This window comes from Falco cherrug, chromosome 5 (genome assembly GCF_023634085.1).
Source record: "Falco cherrug isolate bFalChe1 chromosome 5, bFalChe1.pri, whole genome shotgun sequence".
Taxonomy (NCBI): domain Eukaryota; kingdom Metazoa; phylum Chordata; class Aves; order Falconiformes; family Falconidae; genus Falco; species Falco cherrug.
In genome coordinates this window covers 64,347,360-64,368,577 of record NC_073701.1, presented here as the reverse complement: position 1 = coordinate 64,368,577, position 21,218 = coordinate 64,347,360, and the positions used below count along the sequence as shown (strand labels likewise).

Below are 21,218 nucleotides of genomic sequence, written 5' to 3'. Positions count from 1 at the left end.
CATGGATATAACGTCTACATTTGACATGCTCCCCATCTGGGTCAGTTCCTCCTATGACTGCTCATGCGTGTCCATTTCTTCCTCGCAGTTTTCATTGGAACAGCCTTAAAAAGTGGGAACGAGGAACCTATGACAGAACACTCTCCCTCTTTCTGTTTTATAGCCACCATGTCTGGTCTTCCTGAATATGCCTCCTGAGTAGTAAAAGTTGAAAAAATCCCATAGTATTTTTACAACCTTATTATCTCCTGCGTTGCCCGATCTCTGGCAGTAAACTTTTTCCCTACTTTTAGTCACTCTTCTTGCAGAGCATTTTGTGTGGTGCTGCCAGCGTCATCCTCTCTGTCATGCATGCGTTGGAGGCATCCACTAATAAGCAGGACCAGTCCTCCACATGGTATATTCTGGACATACGCTTTCTGTACCATCTGTCTTTGCTTTAGCATATCTTGTGTGAATAGCTCGTTCCCTCTGTGCTCATAACCTGAGCTCTTGGTTTCTCTTTTTCAGTCCTCCTTTGACACCTTGTAATTCATCACCATCTCAGAGGGTTTTACTGAAAAGCTCACTTTGGAGTTCTTTTTAATCTACTCCTAAAGGTGTCTCTCTGGGTATTGCTTGTCTGGTGGCTTACTGTAGCTAGAAATACGGTTCTCATTTAGTCTGGTGTCTGGTTCAAGATCTAGTCGGTCTGTAGTCCCTTCCTCATATAATTTTTCATCTCTGTGTGTTTTTATTCCACTTTGTATTTACTGTGGTCATTCCTTCGAGAAGAATCTCCTCCTTAGTTAATCTTTGCTACCCTGCATGGCACTAACTGGTGCAGTTACCTTAGGTCAGTCTTCATTCAAAAAACAGTTGCAGCCAGTGCTATTTCACTAGGGTATCTGCATTTTGCATGCTGAACTTTATTTTCTAGTTACTCCAGTCTCTCCCAAGGATTTTTCCCTTCAGTGTTCCCTCCGTTTCATGATCACAAATATTCCCGCTTTGGAAATTTGAATATTTCTGGAGTGAGATGTATCTCATGCAGTGTTAGCCATCAAGAAGTTAGAAGTCAAGGGCTGGACTTGCGGGAGGACAGTTGGATTGGCCCTTCCTGCCTTTTGTTTTCTTTTTTTTCCTTTTGGTTTTTTTTTTGGTTTTTTTTTTTTGGGGCATCGGTTGTGCCACTTTATGGGCTGGTCCTTCCCTCTCTGCTGGCGGTACAGGTAGCTGGACTGAACTTTGCAATGCCAATCCTGTGGGTGCTGCTTATTGCCTCATTATCTTCATTGTTGTTATTATGGCTGTTACGATATTATTGCTACTTCGTTGTGGTTCCTTATCCAACTCTAGCTTCATCTTGGAGGAGAGAGCAAGATCGAAGGGTTGCAGTCAACATGGGATAACTTCAAAACCTTTAAGTAATAAAAAAAAATATTTCCAATTAAAAAAAAAAAAAGGAAAGGCTGAGGGAATGGGTTGGTGTCAGTAGAACAAATCACTCATTGTTTTTTTCGTTTTCTTTTAGCTTGTCCTCTAGGCGCTCCCTGCTGCAGGATGAATTAGGAAGGCAAGGCCTCTTCCTCTGAACCATGGAGACAAGGGCGTCTTTCATCGCCACCATGCGAGAGACCCAGCATCTCTCCCCAGAGAAGGGCCAGAGCCCGGCCAACGGCAGCAGGGAGCAGTTTGATTCAGGTGAGCTCTCCTTCACCCCCATGGGTTGTCTTCACTGTGACGGCCCTCCAACCCATCTCTGTTGGAGGTAGAGACAGCCACATTGCCAGGGGAGCATTGGAAATGGTTGTACACCTGGAAGGCCTTTTTTGAGTCTTGAGGATTGGACAGTTTCCCACGCTTGATGGGTTGGGAAGTTTGAGCTTTCCTTTTTCTGGATCTCTTCTATGGTGTAGAGCAGCTATGCAAAATTTAAACAAAAAGCAACAGAAAACTTTTTCCAGGACATCACACTGTGTTCTTCCAGTTTCCCCACCCTTTTTTTCATTTGTTGAAGTGGTTAAAGAGAGGAAATGAACGTTCAGAAATCACAGCATTTCTTGTTTGTTTTGCCCTTCACCCTCATTTCCTTCACAGTTTTTTAGAGTGCTTCAGATGAGAGGGCTTCGCAAACATTAGAGCAGCTGGTGGAGAGCTGGTTGCATGTTGTCCTTGTGCTCACGGGTATCGCCGGATGCTCTGTAATGCTCTGGGATGGGCACCTAAAGGTGGGAGGTCATGGTGCTAAATTTGGGGATCATCATGGTAGATACAGAAGAGTAAGTGCTAGTTTCTGGTGTCTTCTGCTGGAATTGGGTGCTTTAACTTCCCATATCTAGCCTTAACAGGAGGAGACTGTGTCTCGTGGTGAAGTTGCATATATGGCTAGACCCAATCTACTTTCTTTCTGATGCCAAAATGGGAGATCCCTCTTTATACCTCATCTTCTCTTGCACCCCTTCTGTCACCTACCACACCCTGGGCTGAGTCAGTCTACTCACTAACCCAGCAGAAAGGTAAACAATCTAGAAAAAAGAAAGCTTATTAATTAAAAAATATCTGCTAGCTTTGTGAGTTGAACTGGCTGGAAGAAGTTCCAGAGCACATGCTGGTGGGAATGGGACCTCTCCCAGGTCCCATTTTATGGGACTATTATAATTTAATATATTAATTATATAGTATTATATTTGGTTCAGCTATAACTTGTAACTTCATCCTTGGTCTGTGTTTGCATGGGAGAGCTCAACTGATGAACTTGTGGAGAACAACACTGAGCTGTCAGTCAGTTAATCTGTACTAAAGCATTTGGTGTTGCATTGTGGTGCCTGTGTTGGTGCTCGTGTGCTTTGAACGCTTTTCCAGAACTCACTTGCATTTCTGTGAGAGCTGTTCTTTGCAGGAGGATCCTGAGAGGTGAGTGGTATATGAAAGGCCGTGCTTGCAGGTGGACCTCCTAAAGGGCTGCCTAAAGTCTCCTTCCCTGAAAATAGGTGCCCTCACCAGTGGTGAATCACTGATTCAACACTACTTGAATGCAACCAGTAGCAGTGTTGGGGTGACTGCTTAAAAACTCTGCATACTTTGCCTTTAGTGTCTTTTGCATCTTTTCTCTCCCATGGTGCTGTTTGTGCTTTTATTGGTCAGTACTCTGCTGAAGTCTTTTGCAAAGCCGTGTCTCTGGTCCTTGTTTTGCTGTTCCTCCCTCAGCACCTCAGAACTTTGGGCACCCAGCCTTTCATTTCTTCGCTTCTTGTAGTGGCTCAGTGATTTTCTTGTTTCCCTGGACACCACCCATTGGAAAGCTGTGACCGGCCTTTGAATCTTTGCCGCATTCACTAATGAGTTGAGGGGAAGACTCACAGCAATGTAAGACCATGCCAGTGAAACTATGGGCTGTGGTCCTTGAGGTGACTCTGTAAGATTTTTAGGGGAAGGATGGGCTGTTTTGCACAGCCCCTTGAGCAATGCAACCATCTTCTACAACTTCTGCTGTGAAGATAATAAACAAGTGGCACATTTGGCAGTAGGTTGCCAGTGCCCACTTGGGCAGCTCTTAGCAAGCAACTGAATCATGCTTGTGCAGTGGAGATGGAAATGCAGGTGAGCTTTTAAGAGATCAGGTCAGCAGGGGTAGAGAAAAATGAGAGGAATGTCCTATAAAAAATGCAAACTGGCTGTGTTGCACTGAAAACGTGTTTGAGATGTAGGGTAGTCCACTTGGTCTTGCCATGATGCTTGTAGGTTCAATTGGGCTCTTAAGTTCGGCATGTTAGATGGGAAACAGGGAGGTGGAAACTTTCCTGTGCTGTGGGGTTGTTAGCTCAGCCAAAGTTTTGTTTTTTCCCCATGGTATGTGCAGTGGTTCTGATTGTTTCAGATGGCTTCAAAGGGGAACTAGACATGCTTACAGAAGAAAGATGCAGCCTACTGCTTAGAAATGATGTTTGTCTCAAGGAAACCGCTGAACCAAAAATAGTTGCGTGATAGGAACTTAAATGGGGGGATGCATCACACATGGCTGCCCTCATCTAATGGACGTCTCTAGGCATCCAGGAGGAGGCAAAGTGTACTGTCTCTGTTAAGGGGAGGATGTGTAGGTATGGAGGGCTTGTGATGAGAAACCTGGATTCATCCCACCTAAAGGAAGCAAGACACTCCTATGTTACTGTAGGTAAGAACATAAATACTGCCCTGGGTTCTCCCGTAGATATGAAAAAGAAGGAGCCTCCCTTCTATAGTGCAACTCATAGAGATGGCTCCTGAGGGTACTCTAGAGTTAAACATCTGAATCTGGAGCTGAGGTGTCTTAAAACACCTTACAAAACCTAGTCATCTGGTGCTGCTTGTATCAGCAGTGGAGAAGGATACAGCTCCAGACCCATTTTAACACAGGTGCCAGGTTGCCTTTGAGTTGAGTTGCCATCTCGAGCTGCATGTTGCTTCCCACTGAGGATAAAGAAAATCAGCCCTAGCTGGAGCAGAGGGGAACACCTCAATCCTTGTTGCTTATATGATGCAGACCCCTCTCTCGCGGTGGGATTCATGTCCTCCAATTCAGACATTTCCAGAGTGGACATCTGCAGGCTGATCTAGTCACCGTTAGATCTGTTTATATCTATGGAAGAGAGACAGAAGCCTCTAGGATGAAATCCGGTTGGACAACCATAGATACTGGGTTTGGAATGAGAAGAAGTGGCCTGTGGTGCCTAAATGTCTTTGGGGATATGGATCTGGGTGACTTTCCCAGGGCAGTGCTGGAGGTTTGTGTTTAATCAGGTTCACTCCTCTGCCTTGCTTGGTATGTTAACTGCTAAAGCATTTCAGTTCTCTATTCACTCAAAAAGTCTGCTCATGGTAAATAAGATGGCTGAGCAATTTGCCACAAATACGTGCTCCTTCAGTGAAGCCTGGGAAAAATCAGTGTTTCTGGAACCACAGGTTTTGGGTCTTCTCTCCCCTTTATTTCCCACAGCCAAACATCCCAGGGGGCTGTGAACAGCTGGAACAGTTGTGTTTTTATAGTGTCAGTGCATGAGCACTTTAAAGCCGTTGAGAGGCTCACAGATGATGACTTGTTGATTTTATTTGCCATCCTGGGCTTGTTTGTACATTACTGTAGTGTAGGCTACCCAGCCTTGACTCTTTCGTTAAGAGCGAGCACCGGGGCTAAGGAGCAGTAATTGGAAAGGGAGCTGATATGTAAAATAGGCCTAATGCCAAATTTATCATCTTGCAGGATACTCTGTGAAATGTTGGCACCTGGGGTTTTGCAGCTCTCCGGCAGAGCCAGGGCTTTCTTGGAGCACATGGCTTGTGGAGTGGCGAGCAGATTGGCTTTGCAATAACCGCTCCTGAAGCGGACACAGTCTTCCTTGGCGTATATTAAGAGCCTTTGAATTTCTCTGCCTTTTAATTGGGGGACCTCCAGGCACCAGTTGGGAGAAGATGGGAAGAGGTGGCCTCTGCTGCTCAACAGTAGGGCTTTCCTGATGAGTGAGAGAGTTTGTGCACAGTCCCGTTACATATGTGGATGGGGTTGGGTCCCTTGGGCTGCTCTCATCCCTGGGCGACACTGCCTCTGCTTCGGATGCCCCTCTGCCAGATTTCTAGAGGGAACAAAGTCCATTGAGAAAACATTTCAGAAACTTAGAGTCCCTTCAGAATCCTTTGTGATAAAACGAAGAAAAATAAAACACTGATGCTGTGATAAATGAGTACTCTGACATTATTTTTACAGACCTTGTAAAAGTAATTTCCTGATAAAGTCCACAGATAAAACACGGCAGACGAGTGAAACTTACGGTGTGTCAGAGAGAAATGAACTGACAGGGAGGGAAGGCTGCAGTTGGCACGCTGCCTCCTCCTGGTGTCTTGAAGCTTCTCTGCTTTGGGTTTAGATCGGAGAGATGCGGGTGATATTTCTTTAGGCAGGTGCTGTTGTGAGTTTTGCTGAACTGCATGTGAACGAGCCTGCTGGTGAGTCTCTCCGTGTTGCCATGTGGCAGAATAGGTCACGGGTGATACGGTTACGAAGTACAGGAGGACTTGTTGCATCCATAATTAGCATCATCTGCAATGCTAACATAATTAACGTGCTGCTGCCAAATTCTGGAGAAGATTTTGCCACCCTGGAGGCATTGCTCACTGCAAGGGCTGGAGGGTATATACTGAACTGCCTAAAAATCTCTGCTTCCACTGCTCTGTGGAATGGCCCCTTCCCATCAGACTACCAAGGAAGGCTGGAGAAAAGGAGATGCTTGCCTGCAGTCACCCAGCAGGTTACGGCAAAAAGCAGGAATAAAAACTGGGAATGTACAGAGGGCATCATGGGCTGAGGGAAATGGGTCACGCTCTGAGATGGAAGTACATGAGCAGAAGAGAAGAGAGCCCAGGGCTGACCTGGAAATGTCCTGTCCGTGGCAGGTGTCCTGAAATGAAGATGTTCTTGGGATTGCTGAGCAGCCTGTCCCAATGCCACAAGCGCAGATGGATGCAGAAGTAGGGAGAAGCCAGGCAGAGGGGATGCACTTCTAGCTTTTCTTGTCAGATGCTTCTGACTTCTAGTGGGATAGAGATTGGTTGTGCCCCAGGGTAAAAAGATCTTAAGCATCAGAGCAATTTTAAGCCAGGGATGGATAACCGTATCTGCCCATCTACTGATGGACTAACATGCTTTATTTTAGAGACTCACCCTTTGAAATCTCTGGACCTGGCTCTTCTCTGAAACATTAACTCTACAGGGTGGCAGACATTAAGGCTGAAAAATTTCCCTGATCATCTAAGTTGCTTGTCTGCGTGATATACTTGAGAGAAACTCTTGGCATTTTTTGCACCAAGCTCCTACCTTGTGATTTAAGCTGTGGTTTATCTTTCAGTCAAGAATGAACAAACCCCTCATTTTGGGTCAGATATCTCAAGCAGAACCAGTTTCTATGCCTGGAGGTTTTTGCAGTGATGGCAAGAAACAAAACAAAGTCCGTCCCTTATTCTACATTGAATTATTCTGTTTTCAGGTTGTAATCATGGGCTTGGGTTTTTTTCTTGTCTTGCTGAGTTGAAAAGTCATCGTGGGAGTAAATATCAATTTACATCTTCATATTTAGGCAGGTTATTTGAGTTTGAGGCAAGGAATCAGACCTTAGACTGGATGCAGCAGTGTGCAAAGTGCTCCTTTTTGAACTCCCAGACAGGTCTTTAGCCTCCACCAGCTCTATCTCAAAAACCCTCTTCTGATGCACTTTTCCCCCCTCATTTATGTATGTCTGGCTCCATAGGCAGCAAATAAAACCTGTGTCTTCCCCTTTTAATAATGAGAGATTCCCATTGCACAGCATAATTTTCTGGTCCTGAAAAATGGAGACCTGTAGCAATAATTGCAATAAATTAACCCTGCCGTTTTCTTCATAAAACTGTCGGGGGAGGTTTCTTAATTCAGTTTGTCATGAGTCACTTTAATTACATCATGACCATGCTGATGAATGTTTGGGCAGGTAAGGGTCTTGCAGAGTTTGCCTGATAAATGCCTGTTGCAAAGAGCTTGTTGCTAGACTGTAAATATTTTTGCTCTGGGGCTGAAACTGGCTTTGCGAGATTGCTTGGGAACAAAATGAAAACAATCAGATTTGGCTGATTTTCTGTAAGTGAAAGAAGATTTATTTTTAATTATTGCTGTGTGTGTTTCAGCAAGGGTTTGAGGCCTCAGCTCTGCTCTACTCAGTGCTGTTATAAAAAGAAACAAATAAAAGAGCAGTCATGTCAAGTCCTTCGCTATGGGGAGGGATCCTGTGGGGCAGGAGTGTGGCTGGGAGAGGCAGGATGCAGAGCCCTGGATCTGAAATGGGGCACGGAGGAGCGCGGAGAGCAGGAAGGCAGAGGTGGTCTGGTGAGGGGTGCTGGGAGGTTTGGGGGAAAGCAACTTCAGTCTTGGGAGAGGAAGGCATGGCGGCCTCAGCTGAGATGTCTGGGTGGAGGGATACTGATGAAGGGGAGAAATGGTGGCAGGATCGAAAATGGGGCTCCCCAGCCCAAGGGTCTGGGTGTTTGCTCTACACACTGCTCAGCCAACAGAAGCAGCTTCTACTGTTATCACTAGGACAGTGCTGTAATTAACGGTGCTGGGTGACCCACTTCTGGGGCATGAGCAAGGCCATTGTGCCCTTGTGACAGTGGACAGGCAGCCACCTCCCTTGCAGAGAGTCCTCAAATACAAATACAAAGTGCAAGAGCATAAGTGCCTGTTGCAGTATGATGGGCTTGTTCCCCCGCTGCCAGGAAAGCAGAGTCATTTCTGGTCTCAAAACTGTTGGCTGCTCAAGTCCCAAAGTCTGCTGGATGTGTGGTAAGAGCCGATCACCAGCACAGATTTTTAAACCAAGAAACCAAGCTTTCTGTTTTCCCTGGTGTTGATGTTTAAACTGGTTGCTATTGTCATCCTGAACTCTTTGACACAACTTTTGCCTTCTTTGGATGTGTTTTAGGCTGCTTTTCTTTCTTTCCTTTTTTTTTTTTTTTTTTTTTGCTTTTGAACAGACGACGGCTCCAGCATTGAGGATGCAGACTTCAACTGGGACGAGTTCCTGGAGGAAACAGGAGCCAGCGCTGCTCCCCACACCTCCTTCAAACACGTACGTGCTCGCTCTGAGCCTTGCCGGTGTTGCGCGTGTTCCCTCTTCTGGTTTTCAGGGGGTCCCTGGAGAACTGAGATGGGGGTCTGACGATTCTCGGGAGAAATCACCCCTCCATGCATGTGACAGCCCTCGTGGGAATAGCCCCCCAGCTGGTGTGAGGCGGACTCGGTGTGTTTGCAGGCACAGCTCAGAGCGCCATGTTTATGCCGCTTCCTTATCTTCTGCCTTTGACTCAAATTTTCCATTGTTGAGGTCTTCTATTGCTCTTCTTTTGCTTTTAATGCCCTCTTCCCCCCCACCCCCCCTTATCTATTTTTCCTTCTCTTTCTTTATTCACTGTTGTCCATCCCAACCTGTAGAGATTGATCTTGCAAGAGTATCTCATTTCTCCGAAGCTGTCTTCTTAATGCTTGGTTTACTGACTAGCGGGGTCACTCGGCACTAGAGTGCAGCATGGCCCACAGGAAACCATCTCTCAGCCTCCTGCCTGGAGATGCTATCTCAGAAGCATGAAAACCAAGTACTTTGGCAGGTGATGCTTCTTCTGGGTGAACATGGATCACCTAGACAGCTGTGGTAGTTACAGCATGGTCTGTGGCTCTGGTCTGTGTTAGCACAAGTAGCATTTGAAGTCTTTGAAGTCTCTACTGGTGAAGAATATTGGAACATGCTTTGAAGAAAGGACTGTCTCCAAGCAGAGCCCATCACAGTCAAGGCTGTTGTTGTTTGGGACCAGTGTCTCCATCCACCACCAGTTGTTAACTTCTTCTATTCAGCTCCATGTGTGTGATGTCACATGAGGACATGGGGCAGAAATTAAGCTGATACATGAGTTCTTCATCACCGACAAGGGTGTGCACGTGTGGCCACATCCGTAGATTTTTCCAGGACGTGTTTGTCATTCAGCTACAAGACTGACGTTGGGGCCTACTGGGAAGGTGTTGTGATGCCTTGTTGTGAAGCCACGACAAGTCATGGTGGTTCTCTGTCCTCAGCTGCAAGTCTCGTGAGGATAGACTGCTCGTCCTCCTACCTGGCCCATCAGGTGTAGGCAGCAGCTTGTTCTGGTACAGCTGCTTGTCAGTCACACTGGCTCTTCTCCCAGCTTCACTTGGCTGCATGCTCTGGAGGATGTGGACATCTTTGGTAGGAAGAGAGAAGTTTTAGCTGTGGTGCTCTGGGTTGCCTTATACCTAGTCTGCTGGCAGAGATGTCCTTTGGGAGCAGTGTAGTTGTGCTGCAGTGAAAAGGAAACTTCCTGAAGAACCTGTTGCTACTTTAAGAGAAATATTCATCTGGATGGCTGCTGTCATGCCATTAAACCACTTTTGTCTCCAGGTGATTTCTTGGCTTGTTTTGAAGGGGTAAGGAGCTTCAGTGATGGAAAATGTCTCTTCCATCTATGTCTGAAAAAATAATACAACCCTTCATTCCCCATTTTGTTTCCATTTGAACAACAGTGGAGTATTGGAGAATGAGGGACGATAATTCTCTCTACCAGAGAATTACAGGGCAATGATTATTGTAGAGTTTATCCTTGATCCAGCAGCTATCTGGAGAGAGCATCTTCTCCCAGGTTTCTGCTCCAGGTGCAAACCCAAATACCAGATCCAGGTAAAAGTTTTGTGCTTTCATGAAGTCCTAAAGATGTCTTTAGGTGGTGGAGATGCCCACGTCATCCTGCTGATTGCTGTGTCTCACAGCACCTCAGTCCTGGGACTGTTGATGTGAGCTAAGTTAGTGCTGGGAACAGACCTTAGTGATTACGCTTTGCAGTCTGAAACTTGATCCTCAAAACACCCTGGGTTGGCCAGGAACCTGAAAGCCTTCAGAGAAGATTATCTGTCTGCTTGATTCCACTCTTCATGTGATTTCCAGTCACAAGTCCGTTGTCTCCAGATAACCATCTTGGTCTTTACTTATGGTAAACACAAGGAGAAAAACTACAAATTAACATGTATCCTGGATGATTTATGAAGGCCCTTAGCATCACAAGAGCAAAGATCCTATCTTACGACTAAATGAAGAAGTAAATGTAACAGATCTTCTTCAATCTTAGATGATCTCCAGAGGTCCCTTCCAACCTCAACTATTCCATGACTCCCAAGCATTGATGCTGATAGAAGTGCCCATGCAAGGAAAGGCACATGGAGTGTTCTTACCTGCAAATAAGTGGCTTTGGCTGGGTAGCACTCATTGGAGTGGGATGAGGGAGGGAGTACTGCTGACATGCCAGAGAAGTGTTTTCTCTGCAACTTGGCATCCCCAAGTCTGTGGAGTCCTCAGGTGGCCAAGTAGACCATATTACCTTTATCTTTGTGAGTAAAAGGCATTTTAACCTGTCATTTAAATGAGAAGTTAATCAGAGGCAGGCTTAAACCAGACTTTATCATCTCTGGTTTCAGTAGAGATAAGGCACTAAGAAACCTAGAACTTGTCCTTAAACATCTCATAGGGAATAACAGGCTACATTTTGGGTGGTCTACTGAAGACAAGTCTGGCATCTGATCCAGTGGACTGGCATCCCTTTCTTCTTTACCAACAACAGCTGGAGACACCCTACTGGTCCTTGAAAGATACTTGAAAGGTCCTGCAGTGTACCAGGAGAGATGCACTGGCATCTCCAGTGTCCTAAGGCAAGTTACCTGTGGTCTGTCACTGATGAGATAAATGGAAGTGACACCTCCATCAGATGGCAGGACAGTGACCCAAACCATTTGCTTTATTCAGTGACGGGTCACAGTTTATTTACTAGGGTGCTGGGAGGGTGAATCAGGTGAGGCCTGAGCTGCTGGATATGGATTTAGTAGGAACACTCTCCTTGGTCTGCCTGGTACAGCATTCAGCCCTTGATGCTTGTCAGGCCTCCAGAGGTGCTTCAGTGTTGTTGATGGACTAATGATTATAATTGGGTTAACTCCTAGAGGTGCTTAGCACTGTGCATGTGTCCTGTGATTTGCCTGATGGAGTTTTGCAGTGGGAAGTGAAACCTCATTTGAGTTCCACCACCTTTCTCCCAGGCATTGGTGAGATTTCTGATGCAAAGATGGGTACCAGTCTTCTCTTAGATGTAGTGCATCTGAGGTTACTGCTGCTGGAGGGCCCCTTTGAAGCATGTGGGACCTTGCATGATGGGGTATATGCCAGTGAAGTAGGAATGGTCCTGCCCAGGCAGATTGAGAAGGAGGTGGTTGGGTTAAGGACCCAAATCATCTCATGTCCTATTCCAGAGCTGTTCTTTAAGGGCAGCATTATGTTGCTTATCTGGGGAGAGGGTCTCCCTGCAAAGAAGAAAAAGTAACACCATGCCTTTCTCATTTTGTAAGGTTGAAATCAGCCTTCAAAGCAGTTTCCAACCAGGGATGAAGTTAGAAGTGGCCAACAAGAGCAATCCAGACACATACTGGGTGGCTACGATCATTACAACATGTGGACAGCTCTTACTGCTTCGTTACTGTGGCTATGGAGATGACCGCAGGGCAGATTTCTGGTGTGACGTGATGACAGCAGATCTTCACCCGGTTGGCTGGTGTACACAGAATAACAAGGTCCTGATGCCTCCAGATGGTGAGTTCTGTGTGTTTTGTTAGGGTCACGCTCTGGTATTGGGCTGGTGGTTAATCTCCAGACTTCTAGATGATCTGGGATGGGTACTCTAGATCCTCAGCTGGTGATGCAGACAGGGCCAGGTCCCCTGTCAATGGGTCATTCAATTTGTCAGCCTCTAGCAAAGGCATTTTGCCCTAGTTGGAGAAAACAGAAGGCACTTCTATAGGAAGCTGTCTTAACAAGGAAACTTACTGCTAAATTATAAAGCTGTTATTTTCAGTTAGGGGAGAAAAGTGTCCTATTCTTGTAGGAGGGAAGGAAGGATGGAATTCAGAATGAGAACAAACTAAAATAAGCAAGATCAGTTTGGGTGTAACCAAAACCAGAAGCTGGCTGTGCACTCAAGCGTTTTGCCCTGAAAGCTTAAAACCTTCCATTGCCAGATCCTTTCAGCTTTTAATTCCAGTGGTAGATACACATGGTTAAAGATAGCAAAATTTGATTGTCATAGGTTGGGGCACATCCTGATTGTCAGCTCTTAGGTGCAGAAAAGCTGAATGCAAGAGCTGTAGGTGACTGGGTGGCTCATGTGGAACAGTTTAATAATAATCGTAGTGTTTAAGAAAAATGGTGGTGTTTTTTTTTTGGCTGTGACACCAGCAGAACAGTTGTGCACCCTTACCACTGCGTAGCTCCAAGCAGAAGCATGCTTGTCATTGTTACTCATCCGTATTCCTGCCATATATCCCATTCATTCTGGAGCAAGGGAAGAAAAGATGAATATTTAGCCTCCAGCTTGTGCATGTCTGTAAGGAAAGTCTCACTTAAGGAAGCTGCTGCTGAAGTTGTTCTTTTGCTTTGTTACATGTGACCGTTAAGAACAGCGTGTGTGGCATGCGGTGTGCGGTTCCTCCTGGTGCAGGTGTTGCCTGACTTCCCATGGAAGCGAGCTGCAGGCTCGGTCTTTGAATAAGAGCTGACATTCCTGCTGTGCGTATGCTGAGCTCTGAGCTGGACTTCTCTTTTTGTTCTGGTCTGTGTATTTTGAATAAACAGAGGATTGATTGCTTAAAGAAAAAAGAAAAAAAGAAAAAGAAAAAAGGAAGTCTTGAAGACAAATATGGCTGAGAAACCTGTTGGCTTCACACTAGTAAATTGAGCTGATGTGAAAAGGGTTAGGTGTTTTATTTTACTGGTCTCTTAAACTACATTTTATTACGTGGATGATAATCAATGTTACCAGAAGAGTGTACAGTACTGTAAACTAAATCTCAGAATGTGAGGGTCAAGGGGTAAGAGATCTTATTGACTGTTGTAATAGAAAATAATGATTGTCTTATAACTGGAGGCAATTGCTTTTCATGGAAATGTTGGAATCTGCTCTTTGGTTTCTGGCTACTTCATGTGAATTGGTTTGCTTGAACGATTGCAAATGTGCAGTGCATCATAGCTCCTTTCTCTGCTGGCTGGGTGATGTAACTCTATACCAGGGTCTTAAATTTGGGCAAGTGCCCTGTTTTGTTTGGGTTTTTTTCCCCACTCCCATTCACTGACTATGTCTTAGTATAGTTTTCAAAAAGGGTAAATTAGATGCATTGTAATTTCAAAAGAGATGTAGGCGTTTAAGGGCTTGAGTTCCGTTTTGGAACGAGGTAACTAAAATGCCTGGAGGATTGGAGCCTTCAGGACTTCTCCCACTTGGAAAAGAGAGAGGTCCTAAATATGCTCATGAACGGCAGAGCTCCTCTGGGTGCGCAGCCTCTGGTCAGAGGTGAGGCTTCCAAAAGATCGTAGCTCCCATTGGGACACCACAGGGTGGCAGCTGAGTTTTCAGGAGCGCCCCTTGTCTTCCGTAGGGAGAATGGAGCTCTGACCAGCTTTTAGAAGTAGCTTGTGAGTGCTACACCTGCAGCATGCAGGTGTCTGGAGTTTGTCCTGTGCTTAATTGCTTTGCTGATGAGTGAATGTGTCTTAGCGAGCCAGACGTCACTGCAGTGCTCAGAGTGGTTTCTGGTGCAGCCTGCCGGATTGGATCTTGCCTTGGTAGAAGAGAAATGGACGTTCTCCATGAACTCCATGGAGGTTTTTACATCTTTAGCTTTGCCTGCTATTTTGTTGTCAGACCTTTGGAAGAAATGAAAGCTGGCTTCAAATCACATGGACCTGTTTTGTAAGGGCCTGATTCTGCACATCTTGGTTGCAGTGAGGATACCTGTTGGCAAGACATGCCAGTTATCTGTCACTAGGGTTTCATTTTCATCAGGGGCTGAAGGGTTTGGTTCGAAAGCATATCTGCCGAGAAGGACGTGTTGGACGGGCAAAACACCAGCATTGGGACAGTGCTCTGTCTCTGCTTACGAATCAGATTGGACTGATCGGCATTCATCTTCTAAATGTGATGCCAGACAAGAACGGTACAGAGTGGTAGGACGAAGAATTTCATTAGAGGGGAGAGAGAAGTGAAAAAACGGGCCGGGTCCGTTTAGCAAATCAATAGAGCTTGATTTAATGTTCAGCACACACAGAGCTTTTAAGGGGCAGCTGCCAAATAATTATTGTTTATGATCCCAATAGAAGGAAGTCATTTAATTTACAGACTGTTACATGATTATTTATTGGGTGACGTTAGTATTGCAGCATGGTGCCTGCGAGTATAGTGTCAAGCGGTGGTATGTCCTCCCATGACATTATGGCACAGCACACTGGAATAGGACTGCCCAAGCCAAATACTAGAGTTTGCAATAAAATGTCTTGCCTTACGAAAGCAGACGGTGTGAGTGTGTGTGTGTGCCTGTGAGCTTCACCCTCCAGCCCCTCCTTCCCTGCAGGAAATCAAAGGAGTAAAATTGTAGTTGCTTCAAGCTTTGCCATTAATTATATTTTTCTCATTACAAATCGGTGTGTAATTTGAATTGCAAACTCAACTATCCTGGCAGAATAGATCTGTTTACCATTCAAAGCAAAATGAAAATTATTTAAATTAGTTAATATAGAACTCATTTGAATGAATTGGATGTTTATTCATGAACTAGCTGAGGCAAGTGTGAAGCTGTCCTTATGGTCTGTAGCTTTGGCACTGATCAGCTCTAAAGTCACGTCCTGGGACAGAGATTTCTTTTTTATTGCATATTAACTGTGGTGTAGACCAGTGGGTAGCTACTGCCTGATGTTGCTGAGTGTGAAATTTTCATCCTTTCTGACGAGGCCCCACAGCAATTGTCATTCATAAGAGGAAGGACAACCTGCTTCAAAGTTCATTGACAGTGGCAAGGCTGTGGTGGAATAGCAGGCTTTGTTTTCTGCCCTGTAGGGGTGAGATGTAACAGACTTTCCATCAGTTAGTTAAAATCTCCCCATTATATTAGCATGCATGGAAATGGGGATGGCAGTTATCCCCTCCTGTGTCTTAGCCAAACAGTCTGCTCCTCCTCAACGCAGAGCCAATGCAGTTGTTTTTCAGTGTCCTCCATCCCTTGGGATGTTTTACCCACTGAGCATTAAAAATTTCAGTCTGACTAAACTTTCCCTTATTAGCAATTCCTTTAACTGTGAAAGGAAAAGAGGTCTCTTGCCTCCTTTAGCCTGTTATTTCCATGTGCTGTTTTCCTTTGTTGATGACAGTTGGGTTCATGAACACATTTACCATCGGGTGGAAGAGCGGCGTGGAGAACCTGACAAGCGTAGTAGCTAAATTATGCATTGTGAACCACGCGGAGAGCAGGAACGTTGTTTGATTGACACGCGGGTGTTTTTGTACAGATTGCAGATTTACAGCTGAGCCAACAGAGCTGAATCTTGCCTGGCACTATCTTAATGCATTCTGGGATGCGCTAAAGACACTGGACGACAAGATTATTGTGTACACTTGTAATTGCCGCGGTGGTTCTGCTTTAATGTTATTGACAGATGGAAATTCAAATAGGGCGTTTCTGTGTGCAGATCTGCGTGGTGAGCTTGAGTCTGCTTGCCATGTTAACCAGGAGACAGAGGAGACTGGAGATGTGAAGAAATACAGCAGGGAGAGAACCAGGTCTGTATTTTGATTTTACAATTAACTGGTGCAGATGGGGAAACCTCTGAACACCATCTATACCTGGATTTGGTGATCAAGATGATCAATCATACTGTGATCACGTGTAGGAAAGGGGCTTTTACTTCTTTGTTACACCAATATAAGAAGGATTAAAGCTCAAAAGCTTGATCTTGGGGTGAAATGAGTCCCTCTTGCATGGTGCTGAGCCTCATTGAGCTGCTTCATCAAATAAGCCATAAAGAGTGGTGGACCTAGAGCATTCTGCCTGCCCAGGCTTTCTGTGAAGGCCAACATCATCATTTGGTCATTATTTGAAATAGGTTTTCATGTGTCTGTCAAGTCAGGTAAACTGCTACCCTGGATCCAGCCCATAGGAGGGAAATTTCGCTCGGATTCCAAGGTCCAGCTCTGATTCTGGGCAGGATATGGGTGATAAAGGAGATAAAATGCATGCCACAGCAGATTGGGTTGCCTTCAAATGACAACTTGTTGCTTTTTTTTTTTTTTTTAATATCGTTATCCAAATCTGTCATAGAGCCAGATCCTGCTCTTTGGGATCACTGGTAGAAGGGAGGGGAGAAGTGGATCTGGTTGGCCACGTCAAAACTTATGGCTGGAGGACTCACCGGGTTCTGCACAGTGAAAAGACAATCTGCTGTGTTGTGTTGCTGATCGGCGTGCAAGATGTCAGGTGGATGAACAGGTAGTCTGAAGAAATAACTTTGAGCCATTTTTTCCATTTTGCTGGTACTCAGGGGAAGTCGTCGATTGATGCAGTGGTTAGAACAGGTGCTGGGGCTGGGCTACAGCAGAAGGCAGTGGGTTGGAGAGCAAATGGGGCATGCGGGTTGTGAACAGGAGCAGTAAGGGGAGGTGGTGAGACAGGACTAAAGAGAAGAGCAAGCTCTGAGCAGTCTCTTTCTGCTCGAGGTGGGGGTTTGGCATTGTTCGAGACTGCCTGGGTGCACAGAAGGCTTTTTTTGAGGGGCACAGCTCAGAGTGGTGGTGGTGGAGATGCGTGTGGTCCATACACTTGCCTTTCAGCATTGTTCTTGGGGATCATTTGTGTCTGCAAAGGTTGTCCACAGGTTCTTCCGAGAGTGGTACAGAGAATGTTTCTGAAATAGAGGAGGGCTTCCAGAGCTGCTCTCTAGAAAATGTGATCATGGATTATTTATTTATTTTTTTATCTATCTATTTATTTATTAACTGAAGCCAACTTTCCCCTGGTAATCTCATCCTAGAGGAAATAAAACTTAAACTATGCCTGCAGGTCTGCGATTACAGTGCAGGTAGAGGGATCAGATGGGCAGAGTGGACTTCTCCTTTTATCTTTGTGAGGAGCTGGCTTGCCTCAACCAATTTATCTGAGGTGAGTTTACTTTTCTGCTGCTATAATTGAGAGCAGATCTGGCCCTGGTTTAGCTCTTTCACTGAAGGCTCACCTGAAATATTACTTCCTAAAAGCTTGAGGCTGCAGAAGATCAGCAGGCATTCACTGAGCTTATGCTGTTTTACATCAGCTAAGAGCTGGGCCCTCAAGCCAAGTAAAATGAAACTCGGAAATCTTCTTTGGCAGGTTGTACTGTCAGAGACTGGATATTTCTAAAGTAGTATACTGAATTGTTTTTTTTTTTAATCTTCTTTGCCCAGTCGTTATCCTCTCATTCCATCAAAACCAAGTTTAGACTAATCTAATGTAAATAGATTGCAGGATTTCTTTGTTTTAAATACTGCAAATGACTCCTAGTACAGTGTTTTATGTGTGCTTTTCAAGTTGACTTTAGCAGACTATTAATTATGCAGGGGTGACGTTAGCATAAATAACTAGTCAGCAAATAAATGTCAATTAAATATTCTATTAGCATAGTAGGCAGCTTTATGCCTTGGCATAGAATATTTAGCAGATTATAGTTAACTAGCATATAAAAAATAGCATTTTGTTCTTTGCTCCCCTAATGATGGCAGAAGGGAGGAGAAGAGGGGAGGTAAAAATCATGCCAGCTTTTGCTGAAGAGCTGGGGGTGTTCGGGCTGAAATTCGCCCTGGAAGGAGCCACGTCAGTTGACTTTGGTGTCTCTTGGGAGCTTGCAGCAGCTGGAAATTGCTGGAGCATATTTGTGGCTGGGCATCTCCTGGCCAACCCTACGTAGCCTCTTGCAGACTCACTCCCGAGAAGAACATTCTTTCATTACGGCACCCACGGTAGTTTTTCCTTCCCTTCCTTGACGTGACTCAGATCGCTTAGTCTAGGATGTGAAAATCCAAGAGTTTGCCCATTGCTGGTGTGGCATCAGGAATAATGTTTTCTTGGTAGGGAAAATGGTCTTTTCACTCTTGTGTGAGGCTGGAAATCTTTTGCATGTGCTGCTGGCTTTTGTTACTTTCAAAAGACTTAATATTGCCAAGTGAGCCCCTTTTGGGGTAAACTGAGTGTAGCAGGCCCCCACATGTCCTTTGGGAATATAAGTAACTGTTGAGCTACTGTGCAAATGTGGCACAGCCCGGTTGGTGGGACAGGCTCTGCAAGAAGTTTCAGTTGTAGACTTGGTCAGATCCGGAGTTTTTGAGCATCTCCAGGTCTGCAGGGCTTGAGGTCAACCTTTACTGGTTTGATTGTCCTTTTAATAATATTTTTCTGGTCTAGAGACATAGTCACAGAGAACTTTGCAGGGATGCTGTGCTGGCAGGTTTGTAAGGTGGGCTTGGGAGTAAGTGATTTATCCTGTGTTTGTGCTGTGGGCCTGGGATGGAGCAGCACTGTGCGGGTGGGAAATGGGATGTGTGTGCTGCTCTGGCTTGAGCTGGGGCTGATGTGAACGACGGAGGCTAGTGAGGGGAAAAATAAATGTTTGGTTAGACATAGGTCCTTTTGTTCAAGTTCTTTGGAAGTGTGGTGGAGGTGGTCCTTAGGGAACGTGCCTACCAAGAGGCTCCCAGCCTTGGCTCCGCCGTGACCCTGTGGTCTAGGTGCATGGCCATGGGGTACTGCTGGGCTCTCTGCTAAGGGCAGTGTTTCCCCTGGGGTGAAGCTTCATCATCTGAGGTCTCTCTTTGTACGTCTCTATTGAGTTTTTGGTGGAACTGACTTAGAAAAGGTGATTTCCCCCTTCACAATAACCATAAATGCGAAGCCTCTGCTTTGTTCTCAGTATTTTCCTTCAGAAAAAAAAGTTACTGGTTTTTCCCCTCAAAAATGTCTGGGCAGTTGTTTCTGGGATTAAATACCCCAAATGTTGCCTTGACTTGCAGCAGTGCCTTATGGGGTTCATATGTGGGTGCTGGTCCCTCCTTGCCCTTTTGTCTGGGTTTGACTTTTATCTCACAAGGGCATGGTCTCTCCATGTGGAGTCATCCTGAGATGCTTTCTGCTCGATGCCCCACGAGGTGCTCTGGTGCCTGGGGAACCCCAGGCCTTGCTGAGGATCAGGCATTTGAGAAACCAAAGCCATGCAAGATGTTTTAGGTTTCCAGTTAAAAAAAAAAAACAACAAAAGCCCAAAGCTTGCACATGAAGTACCCTCTGTTTATTAAAAGAAAGAAAAGAACACACTTTAATCAAAACCTAATTTTCCCTTAAGAAGCCATTTCAGCAGAAACATACCCAGCAAGGCTAGTTTCCAGGGACAACAACATCTGCTTATGTTGTATTTATATTTATTTATTTTCACAAACAAATGGAGTAAGGGAAACAGGAGCAGGCCTGACCAGACAGCCCATGGTTCAGTGAGGCAGAGATGCATGTGGTGGCTGTGGCCACCAAGGCTGCACAGGACCCTGCAGTGCACCTAAAGTGCCTGCTCAGCATTCGTTTTGTGGTGCTTTTTTTTATTGCTGAGGAAATTTGCTCAGATTATTTGGGGAAATCCCATTTGTCCTGCCCCCAGATTAGATTATCAGTGCAGCTTCTTAGGGAGGTGACAGTTTCATTGTTGCAGTTGTCCCTGCACAATCCTAATGCAAACGCTGAGTTTTGCACACTTATGGGTGGAAAGTACTTTCATTTATAAGTATAACCTATCCTCATTCCAGTACTGCACTGACTGAGTCAGTAAACCCAGTAAAACACTATTACGTGGTTTTACAGCTAACACTGAGGATAATATAGCACTGTTTACACTAGTGTGTTATTAACCCAACTTGGAGCATGGGTTTAATCTGCAGGTTGGCTGACAGCCAAGGAAGGGTTCAGGAAGGGGTTTTGCCGATGGAGTGAGGTTTGATAACAAATGACTTGAACATACCGGTACGAAATGAATGCGCTTTCTGACTGCTTTTCCTGTGCTTGGGTGGACTGTCTGTCCTGAATTTCATTTCTGTGTACGGCTACCGGTGCATGGTGCTTTCCTCTGTAAATGAATGATGTTGCCATTCCCATGGCAGGAACACTGTGAAGCATCAGGATGGTTTGCAGCACTGTTAATGGTCCCTTTTGGGTGGTACAGGGAGGGCTGAACTATTTTAACTACAGCTACTCTGTTAAGATTAAAACAGCAGCACCTTGTGTACAAGCAACAGTGGAGCTGAGGATCAGGTTTATTGCAATGAAAACTGGAAGCCTAAACCTTTTATAAACAGTCTGGAGGGGGGGATTGGCAAAGGGGTGGTGGGGAGAAAAGCAGTGATTTTCGTGGACTTTGACAAGTTATAAATATATCCTGAGTGAAACCAATAGTGTGGAGCTTTATGAAAGATTTAATGAATAAATATTTCATGCCCACATGGTGCTTCTTCAGTAACGTGTGCTGTCGGTAAAAAGCAATAAACAAAGAACCTCCTTCAGGGTTTGTTTGGGCTTTTAAATTAAAGTAATTTAATCAGCTTTTTCAGTCAAGCTTGATATTAGTTCATTTCTGTACACAGCACTGTACTCAGATCTGTTTGTTTTCTCCTGATACCTGTTCTCCTGCTTGGAAGATGCTTGAATATCAAAGAATGATTTGTTTCATCCTGCCCCTATGGTGTGCATCTGGGTTTTCAAGGCACAGTCTGACTTCCTCCTGTAGCTTGAGGAACCAGCCATTCTC

At 45.2% G+C, this 21,218-nt stretch overlaps 1 protein-coding gene across 2 annotated transcripts in view; it reads left to right on the top strand.

Moving 5' to 3' along the window:
- The window catches only part of SFMBT2 (Scm like with four mbt domains 2), a 122,523-nt gene that overhangs the window by 11,897 nt on the left and 89,408 nt on the right, over window positions 1-21,218 (top strand). The window contains exons 2-4 of one of the 2 annotated variants that reach the window (XM_005446200.3): window positions 1,514-1,683; window positions 8,512-8,606; window positions 11,936-12,176. In XM_005446200.3, coding sequence (XP_005446257.1) covers window positions 1,578-1,683; window positions 8,512-8,606; window positions 11,936-12,176 — 442 coding nt within the window. In that variant the 5' untranslated portion in view covers window positions 1,514-1,577. Of the gene's footprint in view, window positions 1-1,513; window positions 1,684-8,511; window positions 8,607-11,935; window positions 12,177-21,218 lie in introns of those variants that run through there. The other variant, XM_055711470.1, reaches the window with a different exon arrangement.